A 22,468-nucleotide genomic window follows, 5' to 3' on the forward strand; every position below is an offset into this window, starting at 1 on the left:
ACCACGATAATAAAGTTAAAATTCCATTAATTTGCACAAAAAAGGTGTATTTTTCGCAAAGACTACGACCATTTTGTAATTCATTGAAGCTTCGGTATCGTGACTTTCTTTTGGCCAGGTTGGAGCTGCAGAGTGCCATTGAGTCCTAAAGAAGGCTTCCAAAATCATGCATTGAAGTTTTAAAGTCAAAATGATTTTCGGACCATTTACGATCATTCGGATAGGAAAATTTTGTAACTTTTGGAGTGCAACCACAATACTTTTGTACAAGCACGACACAAATTTTCATGCAATTTACGCACATCAGAAATTATCGTGGTTACTACAAATTTTTTCTAATTGTGCTTTTAATTGGTGAAAATTCATGGTTTAATGAATGGGCCCCATAATGTTGGTTAAGTATTCATTATGGGGGTATATTTTCCCTTTAAGGGAGTAATCACAATATCTTCTTAAAGAGAGACAGGCTGGCACAAAACCAGACTGGAGTAGAAATATGCAGTTTAAAATTGCTATTTTTATAGGCCTATGATTAAGTGCCCAGATGGAGCACGAAACAAGAATATTTCTACTCCAGTCCGGGACTTGCCATTAGTCAACTTCCATTGACTTCAATCCATTTGGAGTGAGACAAACTCCAACTGACCAATGCATTTGGCATGAGAAAAAGAAAATGTCTGTTGACTTTAAAGTGTTTCGAGAAAGAAACACCCATTGGCCAATGCATTTTGCTTGAAAAAAATGCAGCATAACAAATGCACACTGACTTCAATGCATTTCGTGTGAAAAAATAAATGCTGCACAAAAATCCCCATGAGTTTTGCAAATTTTCACAAATTTTTCTGTGGTTTCACAAATTTTCTGGTGAAACGGGGCAGATTCACTACTTGCTGTTACTTAAAGCATGGCTGTACTCTGTGCAAGAGATCAGTGCTTCACCCCATGATGTTTTACAGACAGGAAATTTCTATAAATGCTCTTTCACGATGTCAAGAGTTTTGTTTTGGTTTGTGTGTGTGCATGGGGGGAGTTGGAGTGCTAGTATGTACCCTTTTTGCCCCTCCAGTCAATAGTCTGAAACTGCTGTTGAGTGGTTGAGAAGCCTCTTTCCCTTTCTAAGCACAGCCTGTACCCACTCTTCCTCTTCTCTCTCTTGTGTTCCAGATAAGTATCATCAGTACAAAGTACTCCTTCTAAGTGCTAATGCTCTAACATTTCCTTTATATTCCCCTCACACATTCTTCTATCCGCTCATCTAGTGTATGGGATATATCTCATTATGAACACTTGAAAGCAAAAGATATATGGTCCATTTAACACACTCAGAATTCAGACCAAGACTATACATTGCCAGTCTTGCACTGCGTAGCACAGGTCCAGCACCAATGTTAGTGTGAGGCTTGTGCATAAAAATATCTTTTTATATATTTTTTTTTGCTTAAATGGAACTCTATAGGAGAGGGCTCCTGTAATTTGGAGCTTTCTGGATAAGAGATCATTCATACGTTTTCCTTGGTTTATACCTACCTATCTAAGGGGATGATTTATCAGCATTTGTGATGGGTGAAATAATTCGGCAGGCATGGATTTGCAGTGAATTTCCTCATTTTGCCACTGGTGGATTGTTATGTGAAACGGTTGACAAAATTCGCTGTGGAAAAATTTGTTGTGCGTCATTTTCTTTGACATGCAAAATTTTCCCCGTTTCATGAATTTTTTGCCATTTCACGAATCTTTTGCAATATTTGCAAATTTTTTGGCGAAGTGAAATGGGAAGAGATTCGCTCTTCACTAATCAGCATTCTAATTTACATTTTTTGGTGCAATTCAAATTTTTTTGCACTAAACCTAACATATTTGAATTAAGGTTTTCAAAACTCAAATGTTCGATATTCATTAAGTGCAGAAAACTTTGGCTGTAAAAGCTTGTGAGTTCATGTAGTTCAAGTCAAGTCAAAATATAAGAATTTGTTTTTTCTCACTTTAAAATTTTTATCGATCAACATGACAAGTAGAAATTGAAATCACTGCAATAGATTTATTATACTTGCATTTTTTAATAAATAAGCACACATTTGACTCTGGTAACTGTTATGGGCAGATTTATCAAAATGTGATATTAGAGCTCACCACAGAAAAAGTCACCCACTTTCAATTCATTCTTTTGGAAGGTTTAGAAGTGTATTTATCAAATGGTGAACTTTCACCCATTGATACATATGCTTCTTGATAAATCTGCCCATTAATGATTGCCCAAGCTTTCATACTCAGGCTATCATAAAGGAAGCTCCACACAAGTTTACTAATCACGCAGAGTTTCATACCATAAAAAGCTTGGCAATCTTGGCAGCTTTTAGGTGTAAATCTACTTATATGTTGCTGATTTATCAACGTTCAAATTACATTTTTTTCCCACAATTGGAATTTCTTTCCACAAAAAATTTGAATCATAGGTTTTGAAACTCAAATGTTTGATATTTATTAAATGCAAAATGTTAGAAAAATGCAATTGTTAAACTGCAAAAAAAAAAGGGCATTTACTAACATTTGCAGGAAAAAACTTAATTTTTTTGCCATTCTGTGACATATCCAAAAGTAAATATACACCATCTAAAAGCTGTCGAGGTCATGTGACAACTGTTCTTTTTCAGTTGGCTTAATCTTTCTTTGCTTCATGGTTTTTGGTTTTTTTATGCTTCTATTTGTGCAACAAAATTAAAAAGTTGCAGTTTTTGCATTTTTTCTTGTTTTTTTGTTAATCCTTTTTTAAATCACTTGGCATTCATAGTGTTAGATAAAACTGGTTTATTTGTGGTTGCGAAAACCTCTAAAACCACAAAAATGACAATTTTGATAAATGGGCCTCCCAAATTAACAAATTCAAAAATTAATAAATAAGCCTATTATGGGCAGAGTTATGAAAATGTGAGATTAGAGAAAATGTACTTATTTTTTTATTTGCCCCTTAGCCTACTGTTTTATTTATCATTCAATTCTTTTCCGTTTTAATGGAAGCAAATTTACACTGTCGAGATGGAGTTTGTTGATTTGTTAGCTACATATAAATCCAGGAGATTCAATAGACTTTGATCCTTTAGAACCCTTCATTAAAGCAAATTATGGCATTCTGACATTGATGTCTTGGAGCAGCAAGGATGATAACAATAACAACCATCATTTTTTATTGAGCACTTTCTCTTTATATCAATATATAATATCAGTATATCAGTGTATAGTATCAGTGTATCAGTATAACATTATATTGTATCAGTATAACAGTATAATGTATCAGTATATCAGTATATAGTATCAGTATAACAGTATAGTGTATCAGTATATAGTATCAGTGTATCAATATACCAGTATATTGTATCAGTATATAGTATTTGTATAACAGTGTCTTGTATCAGTATATCAGTATATAGTATCAGTATATCAGTATATAGTATCAGTATATTGTATCAGTATATCAGTATATAGTATCAGTATATCAGTATATAGTATCAGTATATCAGTATATAGTATCAGTATATTGTATCAGTATATCAGTATATAGTATCAGTATATCAGTATATAGTATCAGTATATCAGTATATTGTATCAGTATATCAGTATATTGTATCAGTATATCAGTATATACATAGTTACATAGTTACATAGTTACATAGTTACATAGGGTTGAAAAAAGACCAGTGTCCATCAAGTTCAACCCATCCAAGTAAACCCAGCACACTTAACCCACACCTACCAATCTATACACTCACATACATACACTATATATACAACCACTAGTACTAACTGTTAGTGATGGGCGAAAAGTTTCGCCAGGCATGGATTCGCGGCGAATTTCCGCGTTTCGCCATTGGCGGATTGTTTCGCGAAACGGATGAAAAATTTCGGCGCGGAAAAATTCACCGCACGTCCAAAAATTGTCGCGGCGTCAAAAAAGAATAGTCGCGGGCGACGAAACAAGAGCCGCGCGACGAAACAAGAGCCGCGCGACGAAACAAGAGCCGCGCGACGAAACAAGAGCCGCGGGCGACGAAACAAGAGCCGCGGGCGACGAAACAAGAGCCGCGGGCGACGAAACAAGAGCCGCGCGACGAAACAAGAGCCGCGGGCGACGAAACAAGAGCCGCGGGCGACGAAACAAGAGCCGCGCGACGAAACAAGAGCCGCGGGCGACGAAACAAGAGCCGTGCGACAAAACAAGAGCCGTGCGACAAAACAAGAGCCGTGCGCGACAAAATAATAGCCGCGGGCGACAATTTTTTTTGTCGCACGACATTTTCGCCGCTTCGCGAATTTTTCGCCGTTTCGCGGATCTTTTCAAAGATTCGCGAATTTTTCGGCGAAGCGAAACGGAACAGATTCGCTCATCACTACTAACTGTAGATATTAGTATCACAATAGCCTTGGATATTCTGATTGATCAAGAACTCATCCAGGCCCCTCTTAAAGGCATTAACAGAATCTGCCATTACCACATCACTAGGAAGGGCATTCCATAACCTCACTGCCCTCACCGTGAAAAACCACCTACGCTGCTTCAAATGGAAGCTCCTTTCCTCTAATCTAAAGGGGTGACCTCTGGTGCGTTGATTGTTTTTATGGGAAAAAAGAACATCCCCCAACTGCCTATAATCCCCTCTAATGTACTTGTACAGAGTAATCATGTCCCCTCGCAAGCGCCTCTTTTCCAGAGAGAACAACCCCAACCTCGACAGTCTCACCTCATAGTTTAAATCTTCCATCCCCTTAACCAGTTTAGTTGCACGTCTCTGCACTTTCTCCAGCTCATTAATATCCTTCTTAAGGACTGGAGCCCAAAACTGCACCGCATACTCAAGGTGAGGCCTTACCAGGGACCTATAAAGAGGCAAAATTATGTTCTCATCCCTTGAGTCAATGCCCTTTTTTATACAAGACAGCACTTTATTTGCTTTAGTAGCCACAGAATGACACTGCCTGGCATTAGACAACTTGTTATCAACAAAAACCCCTAGATCCTTCTCCATTAAGGAAACCCCCAACACACTACCATTCAGTAGATAGTTTGCGTTTATATTATTTCTACCAAAGTGCATAACTTTGCACTTATCAACATTGAACCTCATTTTCCAGTTTGCTGCCCAGTTATCTAATTTTGTCAAATCGCTCTGCAAAGCGGCAGCATCCTGCATGGAACTTATAGTTTTGCACAATTTAGTGTCATCAGCAAAAATAGAAACAGTACTCTCTCTCTCTCTTTTTTTTGTTAAAAAGCAAAGGCCCAAGGACTGACCCCTGCGGTACTCCACTAACCACACTGGTCCAATTAGAAAATGTTCCATTTACAACCACTCTTTGTACTCTATCCTTCAGCCAGTTCTCTATCCAATTACAAATATTATGTTCTAGGCCAATATTCCTTAATTTGATCATTAACCTTCTGTGAGGTACTGTATCAAACGCTATATAGTATATATATCAGTATATCAGTATATTGTATCAGTACATCAGTATATAGTATCAGTATATTGTATCAGTATATCAGTATATAGTATCAGTATATTGTATCAGTATATCAGTATATAGTATCAGTATATCAGTATATCAGTATATAGTATCTGTATAACAGTGTATTGTATCAGTATATCAGTATATAGTATCAGTATATTGTATCAGTATATCAGTATATAGTATCAGTATATCAGTATATTGTATCAGTATATCAGTATATTGTATCAGTATATCAGTATATAGTATCAGTATATCAGTATATTGTATCAGTACATCAGTATATAGTATCAGTATATTGTATCAGTATATCAGTATATAGTATCAGTATATTGTATCAGTATATCAGTATATAGTATCAGTATATCAGTATATAGTATCTGTATAACAGTGTATTGTATCAATATATCAGTATATAGTATCAGTATATTGTATCAGTATATTAGTATATAGTATCAGTATATCAGTATATAGTATCTGTATAACAGTGTATTGTATCAATATATCAGTATATAGTATCAGTATATTGTATCAGTATATCAGTATATAGTATCAGTATATTGTATCAGTATATCAGTATATAGAATCAGTATATCAGTATATTGTATCAGTATATAGTATCAGTATATAGTATCTGTATAACAGTGTATTGTATCAGTATATCAGTATATAGTATCAGTGTATCAGTATATCACTATATAATATCAGTATATAGAGTGGGGAATCATTATTAAAAAAAAACAAAGGTCCACATGGAGAGTTTCTTTCTTTAAATATAGTAAAGTAAATTCATTATTATATTAAAAACCTTATCAACGGTATAGAAGTTAGTGGAACCATACAGTAATGGTCAATATCAGAGTGTATTAGAAAGATATCAGTATAATTAAGCCACAAACACATAGACAGCCATAATTGCATTATACAACATGAGAATAAAGGAGCACTGATAATGCATTGTAGCCCTGCAGAGGGAGCTGTGTGGCAGTTGTGAATAAAAGGAATAATACCTCTAAATAATTGTACTTTGCATCTCATAATATACGTCCATATGTTTTAGAAAATACTTCTAGAAACAAATGGAAATTCTACTAATTAGATACACATTTCCTTCAAGATCATTTTCAGACTAAACACAGGTTGAATATGAATAGGAGCTGTCACTGGCATCTGCTTGAACCATTTGTGCTTATTGCCTTGTCAGTCCTTATTGTTCCCTTTCTTTTGCTCAGATCTGAGGAAAATGCTGCTAATGTGTATACATAATCTTGATTAATTTTGCAGCTGGATCACATGGCATCAAAATTACTACATCTAACTTGTGCTCCATCTGTTTGTGCAATATCCCCTTATTCTACATAGCTGGAATGTCTACCTTTCGCCAGTATATGTCTGTATCGTTTTCTACTGAAAACCTTTTGAAATAGCTAATGTTTTGCCCATTTCACTTCAATACAACATCCTAACCAGGTTTATCGGTGGTAATAGCTAATTATTACTACGGGGTAGATTTATCAAAGTTTGATCTGGGTATCCTGTGGGTTTTTTTTCAAAATCTCCAGACCAGGGCCAGAATAAGGAGTAGGCGGAAGAGGCACATGCTTTGGGTGCAATGGTGATGATGAGGGGTGCTAGACATGTACCCCTTCTGTTTGCTTTCCCAGAGTTCCAACCCTTCTGAAGTTTCTTACCATCTTGGCCTCTCCTCTCCCAATTTGCTCATCACTGCTCCCTTTCCTCCCCTGCAGGGCAGCAGGCAGGTGGGGAGGGTGGAGGATCAATGAGCAGTGCGACCTGCCTTGGCCAAAGTCTGCTCAAGGCCCAGCACTGTTCCAGACATTCAAACTTCAGCAGAAATCCTACCAGCCATATTTGACAAATAGCAGTACTTATATTAGTACAGGTATGGGATCTATTATCCAGAATGCTTGTGAGTTGGGGTTTTCTGTATAAGTGATCTCTCCGTAATTTTGATCACCATGCATTGTCTACTAAAAAATAATATAAACCCAATATGATTGTTTTGCCTCCAATAAGGAATAATTATATCTTAGTTGGATCAAGGTACTGGTTTATTATTATAGAGAAAAAGTAAATAATTAAAAAAAATGAACTATTTGCTTATAATTCGGAGCTTTGTGTAGAATGGGTTTCTGGATAATGGATCCCATACCTGTATATTTATAATTTTCCAAGCCTTCAGAATTCATTTTTCAGAAAAAACAAGAATGATGTTGTCATCACAATGATGTGATGTCAAAGTAGGCATTTTTGTTCTTGTTAATTCAATATGTATAGATATTTAGTGAATTACACTGTACATCTACAGTATATTATTCAGAATCCTTCGTTTTTCAAATAGATAAGGGTTTTTCTGCTATTAGGATCACCATAAGTCTTCTAAACAACATTGAAACATGAAAAAACCCAATAGAATTATTTTTAAAAATTAGAATCTTTGGTTTCCCATTATTGGAAATTTTTGGATCTCATACCTGTACCACCCACCTGAAACAGCTATTTGAATTAGATCAGTTCAGAACAATTCTATCTGATTCATTCTGATCAGGTTGAATTCATTATTTGCTTTAATCAATCCAAAGGGTGGTTAGGGAATCAGGCCCTAAGTCTTTCTCCTGCCTACTTGTCTATTCGCTGTGTCAATCACCTTAAACGAGTGCCTGGTGCCCAGTGTGATCGGGTTTGCTGTTTAGTCTGCCTGATTTCCATGTTGACATCTTTGGGCGTGAGAAGGTATAATTACATTTCATGGCTTGCCAGGAAATTCATCCGGGACACGTTATTTAAAGCAGCGATATATGTTTCTGTAGAGTGTGAGTGATAAGCCGCCCTGAGAGAGGGTAACCTAACTAGCTGAATCTGTCTTATGAGCTTTGGAATAGTAATTACCTGCAATGCTGACATGAAAAAGAAAATGCATTAACACCTTTTATACTTGTTCCTCCACTTTTCCTGAGCATTTTAATTGAAAACTGCCTTGTAGTTGTAACTCGGATCTCCTTGCTGCCTTATATACGGACTGCTGTGAAATCGCTCTATTCAGAGCCAACAAACGCAGAACCCATTAATAATGACGTACAATCATTCTTGATTTTGATGCAACTCAGTTGGCGTGGATATAACGAAATAAAGAAAAGAAGAACTAATGGAGCAGGCTGATAGAAATCAGATTTTCATCTGGTTTCTAAGCAACTGAATAGAGATGACTAGAGATTAATAGGGTTAGAATGGAGATGATTAGAAAATTTTGGTCTTTTTTGGGTAAGATTAAGATTTTGCCACACTGCTGTGATAACAGTTCGCTATTCCAATTAATACCAGACATAAGTCTACCGTACAGGGGAGTTATACAGTGTTATGCAGCATGTGGGGGTGATGCTTTACCTGGGAGATTAATCCCTTGCCTAAATGTACTTTGTTCATATTTTTGCCATGTTTTGTTACAGTGAGAGATGCAGATACACTATGCGAGGCCATATGGATTCCGTGAATAGTATTGAGTTCCTGCCATATTCCAACATTGTCCTTACCAGCTCAGCAGACAAAACTCTGTCTCTGTGGGATGCCAGAATGGTAAGTCTGTCATACACAGTCTGTTCTTTAACTGCAGAATGTTGTACTCCAATCCTTACCCTCTTTTCTGCCAAGTAAAGGCAATTAATAGCTGACTGCTTTAATTCATGCTCTATGTGCTGAAAACCAGGGACGTAAATACAGTCCGTAACATCTATTGCAGCTTTTTGCTACTTGTTATTCCACGGTGTATAGATATGTGGCTTATTTAAAGGTCAGCATATGGCAGCTGATCCAATCCACTCTAGGCTGAAAAAGGCAACTGTTCTGCTCTGTTGGTGTTACTGGGCAGCAGAGGGAAACAGGTACATCTGATGTCTGCCAACTATCAGACCCTGTGGAAAGCAGATAGGAACCATATATGGATGCTAATTGCCTCAAGGAAAAATCCAGATGCAAAACTGTACTTAGAGTGTTAAAATTTAAGAAAAGGTTATGTGTGTTGACAGTTGAAAGATACTTATGCACGTATTTAAAAGGGCAAATCTGACTATTTCCCTTTGTTGGGGTAGTGAAGAAACTGCTTTACATAAACAGTAAATACCAACTATTACCAAATCATTTCTAGGAACAGCCCACCAGCCCTGATGTGTGAGTATACATATATAAACTACAAAAGTTACCGCGCTCATCCAGGAACTAAAATATCCAAAATATCCAGTGTTTCGAGTACTGAGCTTTCTTAGGGACCAACAAAACTTGGCCAAAAAAACAGGAGTGCTCATTGGATTTTTTTCAATAAATCACTTATTTGCACTAGTTCCCAAATGAGTGCAGTACTTTTTTTGTTTATATTCACTTTTTACCTGCACCCAGGACAGCTGACCTATATGGTAAATGATAGTGCTCCTCAGACTTATCAGCGAGGCCTGATAATCCACTGGCCTTAAAACCCTGGCTGGTCTCAGAGAGAGATGAACTGGGCGAGTGTGAGCAAAGTCCAGAGCAAGGTTTACAAACTGAACATATAGAAGTCTATGCTCACACACCATTACCTGATAAGAGGTCTGTAAACCTTTTGTATTTTTGTGTTATTCTGCTGCTGCTGAAGCTATTTTTGATCTGTTTGTGGAAGAAAATTACTTTTGTTTTTCATTAACTGCTGCCAACTGAATAAAAGCCATTTTTTCTTTTGCTATCATGACAATTGCTCTGTGGGAACCTGCCATATCAACAATTTTAAACAATTAAACAAATTTAAACCATTAAGATAAGAAATCCTCTGCACTCAACCATATTAATATATTTAGCTATGAGCACAATATACCTTGTGCGCATAACTATGAAATAATACCCCCCCGCCCCATTAAATAAAACAGGGATTGTTTGTCCATATATTGCAATAAATTTAAGCTTGCTTACTACATCAAAGTCATTCGTGGTCTGGCCAGTCCTACGCTTGCTTTCATCTGATCTAACACCTTTCTGTCCTATATACATTCTCTGCCTAGTTTAAACCAACGCTGTGAGTGTGGTCTTAAGGTAGAGAAAGTGGAGTAGCAATCGATAGATGCTAAATTGCATAAGTACAGTTGCACACAGCAACCAGCTTTAAAGGAACAGTAACATAACATTTTTTAATATGTAATTCCCACCAAAACAGCTATAATAATAGGTAAGGCTTACTTTCCCTTGGATTTTTTTAAATCATCAGCTTGAATTTTACTTGCAAAGTGCCCCATAGGAGAAAGGTGATGGCAGCTTGTTCATCTGTGCGCTAAACCAGAAGTCAGCTTCACATTGATGACCTAAAGCACCTAAGCTTTTTATTAGCATCTGCAGTTTAAATGTATTTTTCTATTCCTTTGAAGGTAATGATGTGAGCATATATTTAAGCTTTATATGCTGATAAAAAGCTAAAGTGCTGTAGGTCATTGGTGCAAACTAGGACATGGCAGGAATATATGGATTGACCCCCTCCCCTCCTTCCTTTTGTCCTATGATTGGAGGACTGGGGAATAGAGGAGGGCCAGGGTGCAGCTTTGCAATTCTGGTTTGCAGGAGACAGGAGGATTAAAAGAACCTATATCCCTCCCCCCTCCCTAGCTGTTGTAGTAGGGGTAAGTTAAAGTTGGGGGTGATTCTACTCTGAGCCCCAGGGGGGGCACTGAAGATCTCAACAAGGCACTTATCATGCATATTTGCATTTTTGCTTCACATTTTTACTAAGTAGAAGGGCTGTTTGTAGTCTTGCATAAAGAGATTTTTTTCCCCGTTTACTTTTATAAAGGCAAGCATTATCGCAACTCATGTATTGCCAGTTTTTAGAAGATATAAATAGATGAAGGTCTGTGTTTAGCTGACATTTACTACTTGATATCTCTGGTCCTGGTATTGGAATTGTAGGGATTTAGTGAAATTACAACAAACTGAGTACTGTACAAAAAGATGTTTAAAAGCTTTATGCATTTGGATCACAGCTTGCCTCTCGTCAGGAAGGACAGTTCCATGATAAAGTAGAAAGGACGGATGCTTGCTCACAGTTGTTCCTTATGGCGATCTCAATGTGCTCAAAATAGAAACACTATTACAATAAATGCTGTTTCTACACAATTATGTAAGTGCAGGATTCAATTAATTCTACTATATATATATATATATGTAAAAAATGCTGATGCACACCAGGAAAATTTTATCAAAAAAAAGATATCTTGATAAAGGTCCCGGGTGAGGACCGAAACGTCGATCTAAATAAACTAAGTATCTTTTTTTTTGATAAAATTTTCCTGGTGTGCATCAGCATTTTTTACATATTTACATTGTTTATCTGATTTGCACCCAGGTTGTTATCCCTATAAGTGTGTGCCTCAGCCTTTTTCTATATATATATATATATATATATATATATATTCACTTGGAGGGGGGTGAACTTAAAGGACTTTGGTCTTTTTTTAACCCTATGTAACTATGTACAGGGCTGATTAGCAAATTCTGAAGCAAATTGATTTTTGAGCTGTTATGCACTAATAATATTATTTACTAATCAGCCTTATATTGTGACATTTATATTCTATATATACAGTATATAGTGAGTGGGTCCGTAAGCTCAGGTAAATGACAGTAGCACAGAGCAGGTACAGTGAAACAGTAGAAGAGAAGATGGGGAGCTACTGGGGCATCTTTGGAGGCACAGATCTTCCCTGCTAAGGGGCTGTGGTTGCCTGGGGCTGGTACAGAAACCCATAACATAACATACAACATTTCTAGTCTACTTCTTTAGATAAGCTTTAGTTATCCTTTAATAAAAAAAAAAGAGGTGTTATATTGTAATTTGAGACAGAGTGGGGCTGTTGGGCTCCCAAACCCCTCCACAATGAATCATAAAGAAAGCTTTTGCCAGTGATGTGCTGCAGGTAATTGATTCTTATTAAGATAATTATAGTTTGTCAAGTAGAAAGTAACACGCGATGGGAAAGGGATTAAATCTTCTCTTCAGTGTGAGAGTTTTATGTGAAGCTGTGAGGGCTGCCTTTCTTCAGTCTTCCAACACCCCACTCGTTTAATTGTGGTTATTACAGTCTTATAGAGACAGTTGGACTGTCGTGAATCATCATTTCAAAGGCAGCTATGTGAGTTATTGAGTGCTTTATATATCTACATGCGCTTGTGCTCACACACACATACATAGATAATGCATGTTCTTATGTTGCTTTTCCTTGATATGACGGGAGTGGCACTTAGTCACTCAGCACTTCAACTTACCTGCCTTTCCCCTTAATAATGATACTTGTAATGATATTGTGTATTGGTGCTTAATAAAGTAAATGATCCATGGTTGCTTCCTACCCCAGTCCCTAAGTTCTATACCTTGCACAGTGAGGAAAAAGAATGTATCATGGCTGTGCCTTCTTGAGTGCACCATTGAAAATCCTGGTCTGTCTGTGTATGAGGTAACCAAACTAGACTAGTATTTGGTCCCCAGCTAGCTCAACTAATGTGAAATATTTTGCTTGTTACATCCTCACAAGACATTTATCAGTTTCTTTTATCAAGGTATTTAACTCATGGTTCTTAATTTATTAACCAAAGGCTAGATATGTCCCTTCAGGAGGATTTTATGTCTCTCAGTCTATCCAAGGGGCTCATCCAGGCCCGGACTGGCAAACTGTGGGTTCAGGCAAATGCCAGAGGGGCTGCTGTAAGATGCCATAGACAGTCACTATTTATTGGGCTGGTGGGGGCTGTTTATGTCTCTGTGTACTGGAAATTCCAGGGCCTATTTTGAAGCCCAGACCAGACATAGGGTCATCTCACTTTTTTATATTATATTATAATTTAATTTAGATCTGTCGCCCAAACTAGAAATGCACCGCATCCAGGATTCAGTTTGGGATTAGGTCAAGATTCACCTTTTTCAGCAGGATGCCTCTGGCCGAACCGAATCCAAATCCTTAAAATCATGACTTTTTGTCACATAAACATGGAAGATTTTTCGAGCGAAGCACACGGTTCTCTTTAGCTCTTCCTTGTCCTAATTTGCATATGCAGGATTCGGTTCGGTATTCAAATGAATTTTTCGCAAAGGTTCGCCCAGATCCTGAAATAGTTGATTTGGTGCATTCCTAGCCCAAACAAAATTTAAATAAACAAACCTTTATTGTAAGTGCAAATGCATTTTCCAGTATTTTGCCGAAAACTATACCCCCAGAATGAATACTTAACCAACAAACTGGAATATATATATATATATATATATATCAGTAAATATTGCCCTTTTACATCCTTTCTCTTGAGCCACCATTTAGTGATGGGCTGTGTGCTCCCTCGGAGATCACATGACCAGAAATAATGCAGCTCTACCTGTAACAGGAAGTAGTATGGGAGCAAAAGACAGAACTCTGTCCGTTCATTGGCTGATGGGGCCTAGCATGTATTTTTGTTTGTGTGCACTGTGAATCCTATGATCCCAGGGGGCGGCCCTTAATTCTTAAAATGGCAATTTTCTATTTAGGATTACCCAGTAGCACATACTACTAAAAATGTATATTTTTATGAAAATTGTTTATTTAGATGAAGCGGGGTTTTACATATGAGCTTGTTTATGCAATATATTTTACAGAGATGTACATTGTTTGGGGGTATAGTTTTCCTTTAAGACTTTAAGAATTTGCAGAAGAATATCTCCTTGAAGCTTATCATACACACAGAGATACTGTTCAATAGCCAACAAGCAGTCTGGATACCAATTGTTTGGTAATAGATAAACTGTTGAATCAAAGAATGTTACATTTGAAATGATGATTGTACACAGGAAGGACAGCACCAGATTTCATAGTTAGTTACATAGTTACATAGTTACATAGGGTTGAAAAAAGACCAGAGTCCATCAAGTTCAACCCATCCAAGTAAACCCAGCACCCACAACCTAGATTTTAGTATCACAATAGCCTTAAAGGCATTAACAGAATCTGCCATTACCACATCACTAGGAAGGGCATTCCCCAACCTCACTGCCCTCACCGTGAAAAACCACCTACGCTGCTTCAAATGGAAGCTCCGTTCCTCTAATCTAAAGGGGTGGCCTCTGGTGCGTTGATTGTTTTTATGGGAAAAAAGAACATCCCCCAACTGCCTATAATCCCCTCTAATGTACTTGTACAGAGTAATCATGTCCCCTCGCAAGTGCCTCTTTTCCAGAGAAAACAACCCCAACCTCGACAGTCTAACCTCATAGCTTAAATCTTCCATCCCCTTTACCAGTTTAGTTGCAGTCTCTGCACTCTCTCCAGCTCATTAATATCCTTCTTAAGGACTGGAGCCCAAAACTGCACCGCATACTCAAGGTGAGGCCTTACCAGGGACCTATAAAGAGTCAAACTTATTTCAAATGTATGTGCGCCTAGGCCTGCTTGTAATCACATACTGACTTGCTTACTCCCCAGGTACATGCACATGAGAACTGATCAGAAGTAGTGATGAGTGAATCTGTCTCGTTTTGCTTCACCTAAAAATTCACAGAATGTGCTTGTCGTGCTATTTTTTTGTCGCCCGCATCTTTTTTTCTGTCTCCTTTTTTGATGTGACAGCGCTCATTTTAACACAACAGCAACTTTTTTTGACGTGCAACAAATTTTCTCAGAAGTTTCGCGAAACAATTTGCCAATGGCGAAATGTGGAGATTCGCTGCAAATCCATGCCTGCCGAAAAAATTCACTCATCACTAGTGTATAGCAGAATTACACAAGAATTTATGGCAAAATCTTCAATGGTAGTAATGTAGGGTAATTTGCCTGATGGCTCTTTTGGAAAGCTCAGTCCAGCATTGACGCAGAGGAAAAATTACTTTGTCGGACATGTAAAAATAGCTTGAAATAGTTAATTCCTTCCCAGATCTTTGACTTTTTCATTAATATTTAAGCTACATTAATATTCAGGGAACCTCATCTAACACTGAAAGTGTCCAAAACTGGAAAGACAAAGATTTCAGTGATTTAGATAAACATCTGCCGAACGTTGCGGCATAAAAATTGTGAAAATTAAGAGGAGCGAATGGCTGACTGCCAAGGAAAAGCTTTTCTGGCTGGCGAAATGGAAAAGAAATTAGCTACAGTAAGTGTCGCTGTGTACTTTATTTTATGTTTTTTCTGGAATGACATATGACTCGTATTCAAGTCCTCTTCTGAGATTCTCAGCTTTATCATAAGAAAGTAGCTGTACCAAGGGCAAGTCATGAAGGTTTAAAGAGTGACGTGTAATAATGGTAGAATTATAAATAAAGCGTTATTTGCCCAGTGAGCTGCATTATCATTTGTCTTGGGACGCATGGTCTCCATTTGTGTCACAGTAACAAGCCATCTGCTTGTGTTGACCTTTGCGGTTATTCTAGAGGGTCATCTGGTTACTGCATTTACACTTGTACATTGCAAAGGTCTTGAGGCAAATCCAGAGCATATATAAAATTTTGTGATTCTCCAGACATTAAGAGAGACAGGCTTTAACTTATGCATAGAAAGAATGAAAGATTAATATTTGATATTTAAAGGATAATGTATTCAATTAAATTAAATGGATAAATCACATTGATCACCTGCTATGTACAGTATAGCTCAGTAGACAGTCCCCAAACCATTATTTAACATTTAAGGCGAAGAGCAGCAGCAAATCACAGTGAAGTTCTGACTGAACATTAGTTTTATGTCTATTTCTCGGGCTGCATAAGAATAGAAGTCTTTACTGCTCTGCATCAAAACCAAGTCTTCCAGGGATTCCTAATGTTGGAAAGTGCTGACTACAAAGTCCCATCCCACATCGCTCATATATACTGGGATGCAAATGAGCAAAATAATTAAACATTTCGGAACAGCATGGACTAGGTGGTTGATAGCTGGCAATTATAAAAGCTGAATATTTAATGGGTATACATCCAAGAAGCCAGTAAAAATTAGCGCTCTGACTAATAGAGCCCTCTTCCCTCCAAGGCAGAATTTTAATGAAAGCATTATTTAAAGAACATTTAAAAACTGCTTCACAATTAGTTCAATATCTCTTTGGGTTTGCTGACAGCTCCATTTACTCAACCATGAACCTCCTTCTTGAAGGGTCATTTTCCAATGCAATTTTACTGTAGATAAGATTTCTGCATCCACAGATCATTTTCTAAATAACGTTATACAGGTATGGGATCCGTTATCCAGAATACTCGGGACCTGGGGTTTTCCGGATAAGGGGCCTTAAGTCGACTAAAAATCATTTAAATATTGAATAAACCCAATAGTATGGTTTTGCCTGCAATAAGGATTAATTATATCTTAGTTGGGATCAAGTACAAGTAACTGTTTCATTATTACAGGGAAAAAGGAAATCATTTATAAAAATTAGAATTATTTTCTTATAATGGAGTCTATGGGAGATGGGCTTTCTGTAAGATTTTTTGGCATTTATTATGCATCAAAACTGCGACAAATCTACAAAGAAAAAAAAAATTGGCATCTAAAAGCTGTCGAGGTCATGTAGTAACATAGTAAGTTAGGTTGAAAAAAGACATCCATCCATCACGTTCAACCATAATGCCTATATATAACCTGCCTAACTTCTAGTTGATCCAGAGGAAGGCAAAAAACCCCATCTGAAGCCTCTCTAATTTGCCGCAAAGGGGAAAAAAATTCCTTCCTTCCTTATGAGCTATCTCCTATAACCCTGTATTCCCTCACTTGTACTAAGAGCTATCTCCCATAACCCTGTATTCCCTCACTTGTACTAAGAGCTATCTCCCATAACCCTGTATTCCCTCACTTGTACTGAGAGCTATCTCCCATAACCTTGCATTCACTCACTTGTACTGAGAGCTATCTCCCATAACCCTGTATTCCCTCACTTGTACTGAGAGCTATCTCCCATAACCTTGCATTCACTCACTTGTACTGAGAGCTATCTCCCATAACCCTGTATTCCCTCACTTGTACTGAGAGCTATCTCCCATAACCTTGCATTCACTCACTTGCTAAAAAGCCATCCAACCCCTTCTATTGTCACGGCTGGTATCCCAAAACTCAGAACAGGCGCCGAGGGTCCGGTCACGGCACGCTTCTGTCTCTAACAGCCGCCTATCAGGTTGGGAGGAACCCTTCGCTACTTGGATGCCGCCAGGTCTTATAGTGAGAGACCCAAGTAGAGAGTTCGGAGCAGGCAAGGGAACCAGAACCGTGTTGCAGGGAGAAGGGGAACGAGTCAGCGTAGTCAGAGGTCAGGCCGAGGTCATTTTAATTAGGCTTACAAGTAAAAAAGGTTGGGGATCCCTGTCCTAGAGTGACAACCCATCTATAGAAGTCGGGGAACGGGGATCCCGCAAAGGAGGATGAGACAGATATTAGATTTTCCCTATACTTACCAGTAACATACGATAGTGTGGCTTAGAAAAGGCAACCTTGTCTCCACCTAAGGATTGTAGCTGGAGGTAGCTCTCCCTTACACATAACTAGCCTAAAGGGAAGAGACCTCAACACTGAAGGGATTCAGGCTTAATAACTACTCCTTAAACATTTCCACAGGAGGGGATTTGGATCACTAGATGGTAGCCTAACGCTACCAAGCATCACTGCAGTGGTGCAAAAGATAAGATCTGCCTTGATTGTATCTGTCTACTTATCTCTACCTTAAAAAACCTGTGAGTATAACCCTTTGGTGACAATAAACCTTTTGTTTTATGTTCAAGAATCAAGGGCATCCTATCTACTATATTACTACAGCAGAGAGGTTTAGTTGCACAATCAACACTGTCAAGAATTAAAGTTTATTCAGGTTTTTTGTCAAGTAAATAGAAACTCAGAAATACTCGAATTGTAATTAATGTACCTCTTTTCTCTCATCCACTGTTTCTTAAAATGAATTCTGTCTGAAAGCCAAAAGCTCGTTTAAATTTTGAAAAGTCTGTCCATAAGTAGTCATTTTGATTGACAATTCACCCACCAGGCAGCATAATTAAGCTGTAGTTTCTAGATGTCCAGGGTAAATCCATTCTGTAAAGCTATAAAGTATAAACCATGAATTTCACATCATTATGATTTATTTTGTTTTTGCTAAGGCATTCTGTGGATTTTGGTAAATGCCAGAGAAGCTTTAAAAAGCCCATAGATAGATTTCACCATTTATTAGATTGTTGGGGCTCTGTTGGGCCAGTCCAGACCTGCTTTTGTTCAAGAACCTTTTGGTCATTCCTCTCTTCAAAATAAGTCTGGTCTCATAGAACAGCTCTATTTATGAAGAACTAGATATTGTTAAAGAGTTAATCAGGTAACTGGTATATAAAAAAGAGAAATGATTATTTGTGGGTAAATATAAATTGGCAGTTTGGCAATTGGCATTTTTTAGACTTGCATTAAATAAACCTCACAATATTTAATCTACAGCCGTGAACAATCATTTCATCACGCCCTACTGTATGTGCCATAGAAGTATGCTCTGCTTATCCCCCATTAATTCATACTAAACTCTGTCATACCCCATTAATTTACTCTGAACTACAGTATGTAAAAAATAAATAGAAAAAGGATTCAATTAATCCATCCTTTAATTAAAGAACAGAGAAAACCTCTCTAGATTTGATTCCTGATCTCCGGAAGGCTGCATGGATATTAGTATTGACTATAATGGGGTAGATAAACAAAGCCTTTCACAGTCCTCCTGCAGCCTTACATACTTCTTGTTGATCATGTCAATATTTATATTTCTCTCCCTACTTTAATTTGATGCAGTATTTTGAATCCTATAATTCTCCAGTAAAGCAAATAGAATATATACAAATTGTCTTATATTTCACTCTCAAACTTTTAGTGCAGTTGTAGTACATAGTTACACTGCAAAAGTATCCTATATTTATGCACTAAACTGGCATATCAAACAACGCCAAAACCTTTCATTATATCAGTATATATTTTGTAAACTTGCCAGATCCACAAAAGACACTTTCTTCACTTCACGGCAGTAAGGTATGTCTGTTTCTTCTAGAACAATATAGGCTCCCAGACCGCAATGTCCTTTAAACAGAGAAAGCTTGAAGCTTACATCTCCCACTATGGAGAACTTAAAGGGAAAACTCACATCTTTACTTATTTCTTTGGTCACTCTGCCACAAAATCAATATAAATATATGAGATGCAGTTTGCTGTTTCCCTTCTACTAAATGGCAGTCTTAAACCATGCCACGACTGATGCTTTATAAAACGGTGTAGTCTTTTGAATAAATGGTCTATATTGTATACCTAAAAAACTTACTAAATCTTCAAAACCTTTTTCTTTTACCATTAGTAGAGCAGGGCAATGCCCCCTAATAAGAAGTTAGAAGAACAACATATGAACCTTTTAGTATATAGAAGTTCACAGGTCATATGTGTTCTAAAACTAGTGCAACTCTGTGAAGCACATCTTAAAACTGAGACTTAAATATTTGTCTGTATTTTTGAGATGTCGTCTGTTAACATAAACATGTATTTTCCTGTGGCATTTATACTATTTTCTTCTGTGCTTTTATTTCCCATGAAAACTTTCTCTCATCTAATTATTGGCTCCATGCCTTCTTGCCTCTGCAGACTCCATTATGCTGTTGACCAGAACTTCTTAACTTTCCCATAACTGTGAAATACTCACACAGACATTAATGTGGTCAGTATTATCTAAGGATCTAATGCAGTTAGTGGTCAGTATTATCTAAGGATCTAATGCAGTTAGTGGTCAGTATTATCTAAGGATCTAATGCAGTTAGTGGTCAGTATTATCTAAGGATCTAATGCAGTTAGTGGTCAGTATTATCTAAGGATCTAATGCAGTTAGTGGTCAGTATTATCTAAGGATCTAATGCAGTTAGTCGTCAGTATTATCTAAGGATCTACTGCAGTTAGTGGTCAGTATTATCTAAGAATCTAATCCTTAGATAATACATTAGATCCTTAGATAATACTGTCCACTAACTGCATTAGATCCTAAGGATCTAAGTTAGTGGTCAGTATTATCTAAGGATCTAATGCAGTTAGTGGTCAGTATTATCTAAGGATCTAATGCAGTTAGTGGTCAGTATTATCTAAGGATCTAATGCAGTTAGTGGTCAGTATTATCTCCAGTAAAAGAGCTGTAAGTTCTTTTGCTTTACTTCATCATAGATTCCTTGAACATATCAGTTTTAGGCACATTGCGGCTGTAAGTTGTTGTGTTTATTCATTGTTGCTGTGTAAACACAAGAAGGGACTCAATTAAAACTTTGCAGGTACAAGGAATATTGATTGTGCTGTTTCCGAGTTCTTCAAAAGTTCCATCTTTGTTCAGCATTTAACTTCTGATTTACAAAAGAAACAAAGCCACTTTGCTTCTACACTACAAACTATGCTAAGGGACGAGACTTGACCTTTGCAGTCAATAAGCTCAGCATGCCAGTTTGTGTTGATTGTGTTTCACAGATTGATCAAAACAAGGTCATTCTCTTTTAATTTAAAGGCACGATTTCCAGGTATTTAGGGATTGCAGTGCATTCTTTTTCCTGTTGCACTCCTGCAAGAGTTTTTAGTTTTTGTTGTTTATAGAAATGTAATCTAGACTCACCCACATTTAGTAACACCTCTAATTTAGCCCATGGTTTTGTCACTTAAAAATTCACTATTACTACATTTCAGCAAAGGCAACAACCGTTTCCTACAGGACACTTCTGCATAAGCGTCAGCTTCCCATTAGCTTTTCTCAAGAACTGCCTGCTATGAAAAATGCACATTACTTGCTCTGAACACATTAGTTGTGCTTTGAAAAGCAGCCAGACATGCCATGTTTTAACCGGATTTTATGCATCATTAAGCAACTTTTTGACTGCAAATGATAAATCAAACGAAATCCTATTTGTGCAATCAGTTTATGGGAGTTCATTCTTGGGGGGAAGCTTTTACCAAATCAGCACATACCATATATCATAGAGTTGACAGGACCCACTTAGTCTACTAATTTCCCCTCATTGTTAATCACACCTCAATACATTGTTTGGTTACATAGAAAGATAGTAACAATATATTATGGTGACCCTCTATGGCCACTCACACTTGATCTTCACTTGTAAATACAATCTTTAGTTCCTTTTGCTTAAAAATATCTCACCAAACCAAGCAGACATGTTACTAATCTATATAAAGTCACGTGATGCTATAACTAGACTATACATATTTCAGTATGTAAAGTTAGCCAAAATGATCAAAACTTTTCACCAGGCATGGCCTCCTATGGCCAAAGTACAAGGAAAAAAATAACCATTTACTCCAGTGCATTTTTGGTGTGCAAAAAAAATTGCTCATTGGCGCAAATGCATTTCCATGGAAAAAATATGATGAGAAAAAGCCAACTGGGACTCATTTATCAATACTGGCCAAATTTGCCTGTGGGCAGTGACCCATAGCAACCAATCATTGATTAGCTTTTTACAGCCAACTGCAGGTAGGACAATAAATGTAACAATTTGGGGTTACTTCCTGTGGGCAAATTTGCCTAATGTGGATAAATGACCCCAACTGACTCCGAACCATTTTTGGCACGAGAAAAAAAAAACGACCATTGACTTCAATACCTTTTGCAGATTTTCGGATAATTTGCTCTTCACTAGACATAACTATGGTTTATTCTCAATGTGCCAAAAACATCTACATACTGTTCTATTGGGCTGGTACACCAGTTGTTCAGAATGCTGTATGCTGGCACCGGCATGGCTACTGTAGTTTTATAACAATTTACTTCTACATTTCTTAATGCTTTTGAAGGGATATAATAAGACTTTGTTTGGTTGTCCACATGTCTCAAACTGTTTAGTGAGATTCTGCTGAATTCTTTTTTGTCCAATCTCAAAATAAAAGCAGCTACATAATTTGTAGAATTATGTTTCAATAATTGTATATAACCAGCAGTAGCCACCTTG

At 37.3% G+C, this 22,468-nt stretch overlaps 1 protein-coding gene across 1 annotated transcript in view; it reads left to right on the top strand.

The window, feature by feature from the left end:
* spag16 (sperm associated antigen 16) overlaps positions 1 to 22,468 on the top strand; it is a 459,738-nt gene that overhangs the window by 268,129 nt on the left and 169,141 nt on the right. Inside the window, exon 13 of the mRNA XM_031892910.1 lies at positions 8,967 to 9,093. Coding sequence (XP_031748770.1) covers positions 8,967 to 9,093 — 127 coding nt within the window. The remainder of the gene's footprint in view (positions 1 to 8,966; positions 9,094 to 22,468) is intronic.

Source organism: Xenopus tropicalis, chromosome 9 (genome assembly GCF_000004195.4).
Source record: "Xenopus tropicalis strain Nigerian chromosome 9, UCB_Xtro_10.0, whole genome shotgun sequence".
NCBI lineage: Eukaryota > Metazoa > Chordata > Amphibia > Anura > Pipidae > Xenopus > Xenopus tropicalis.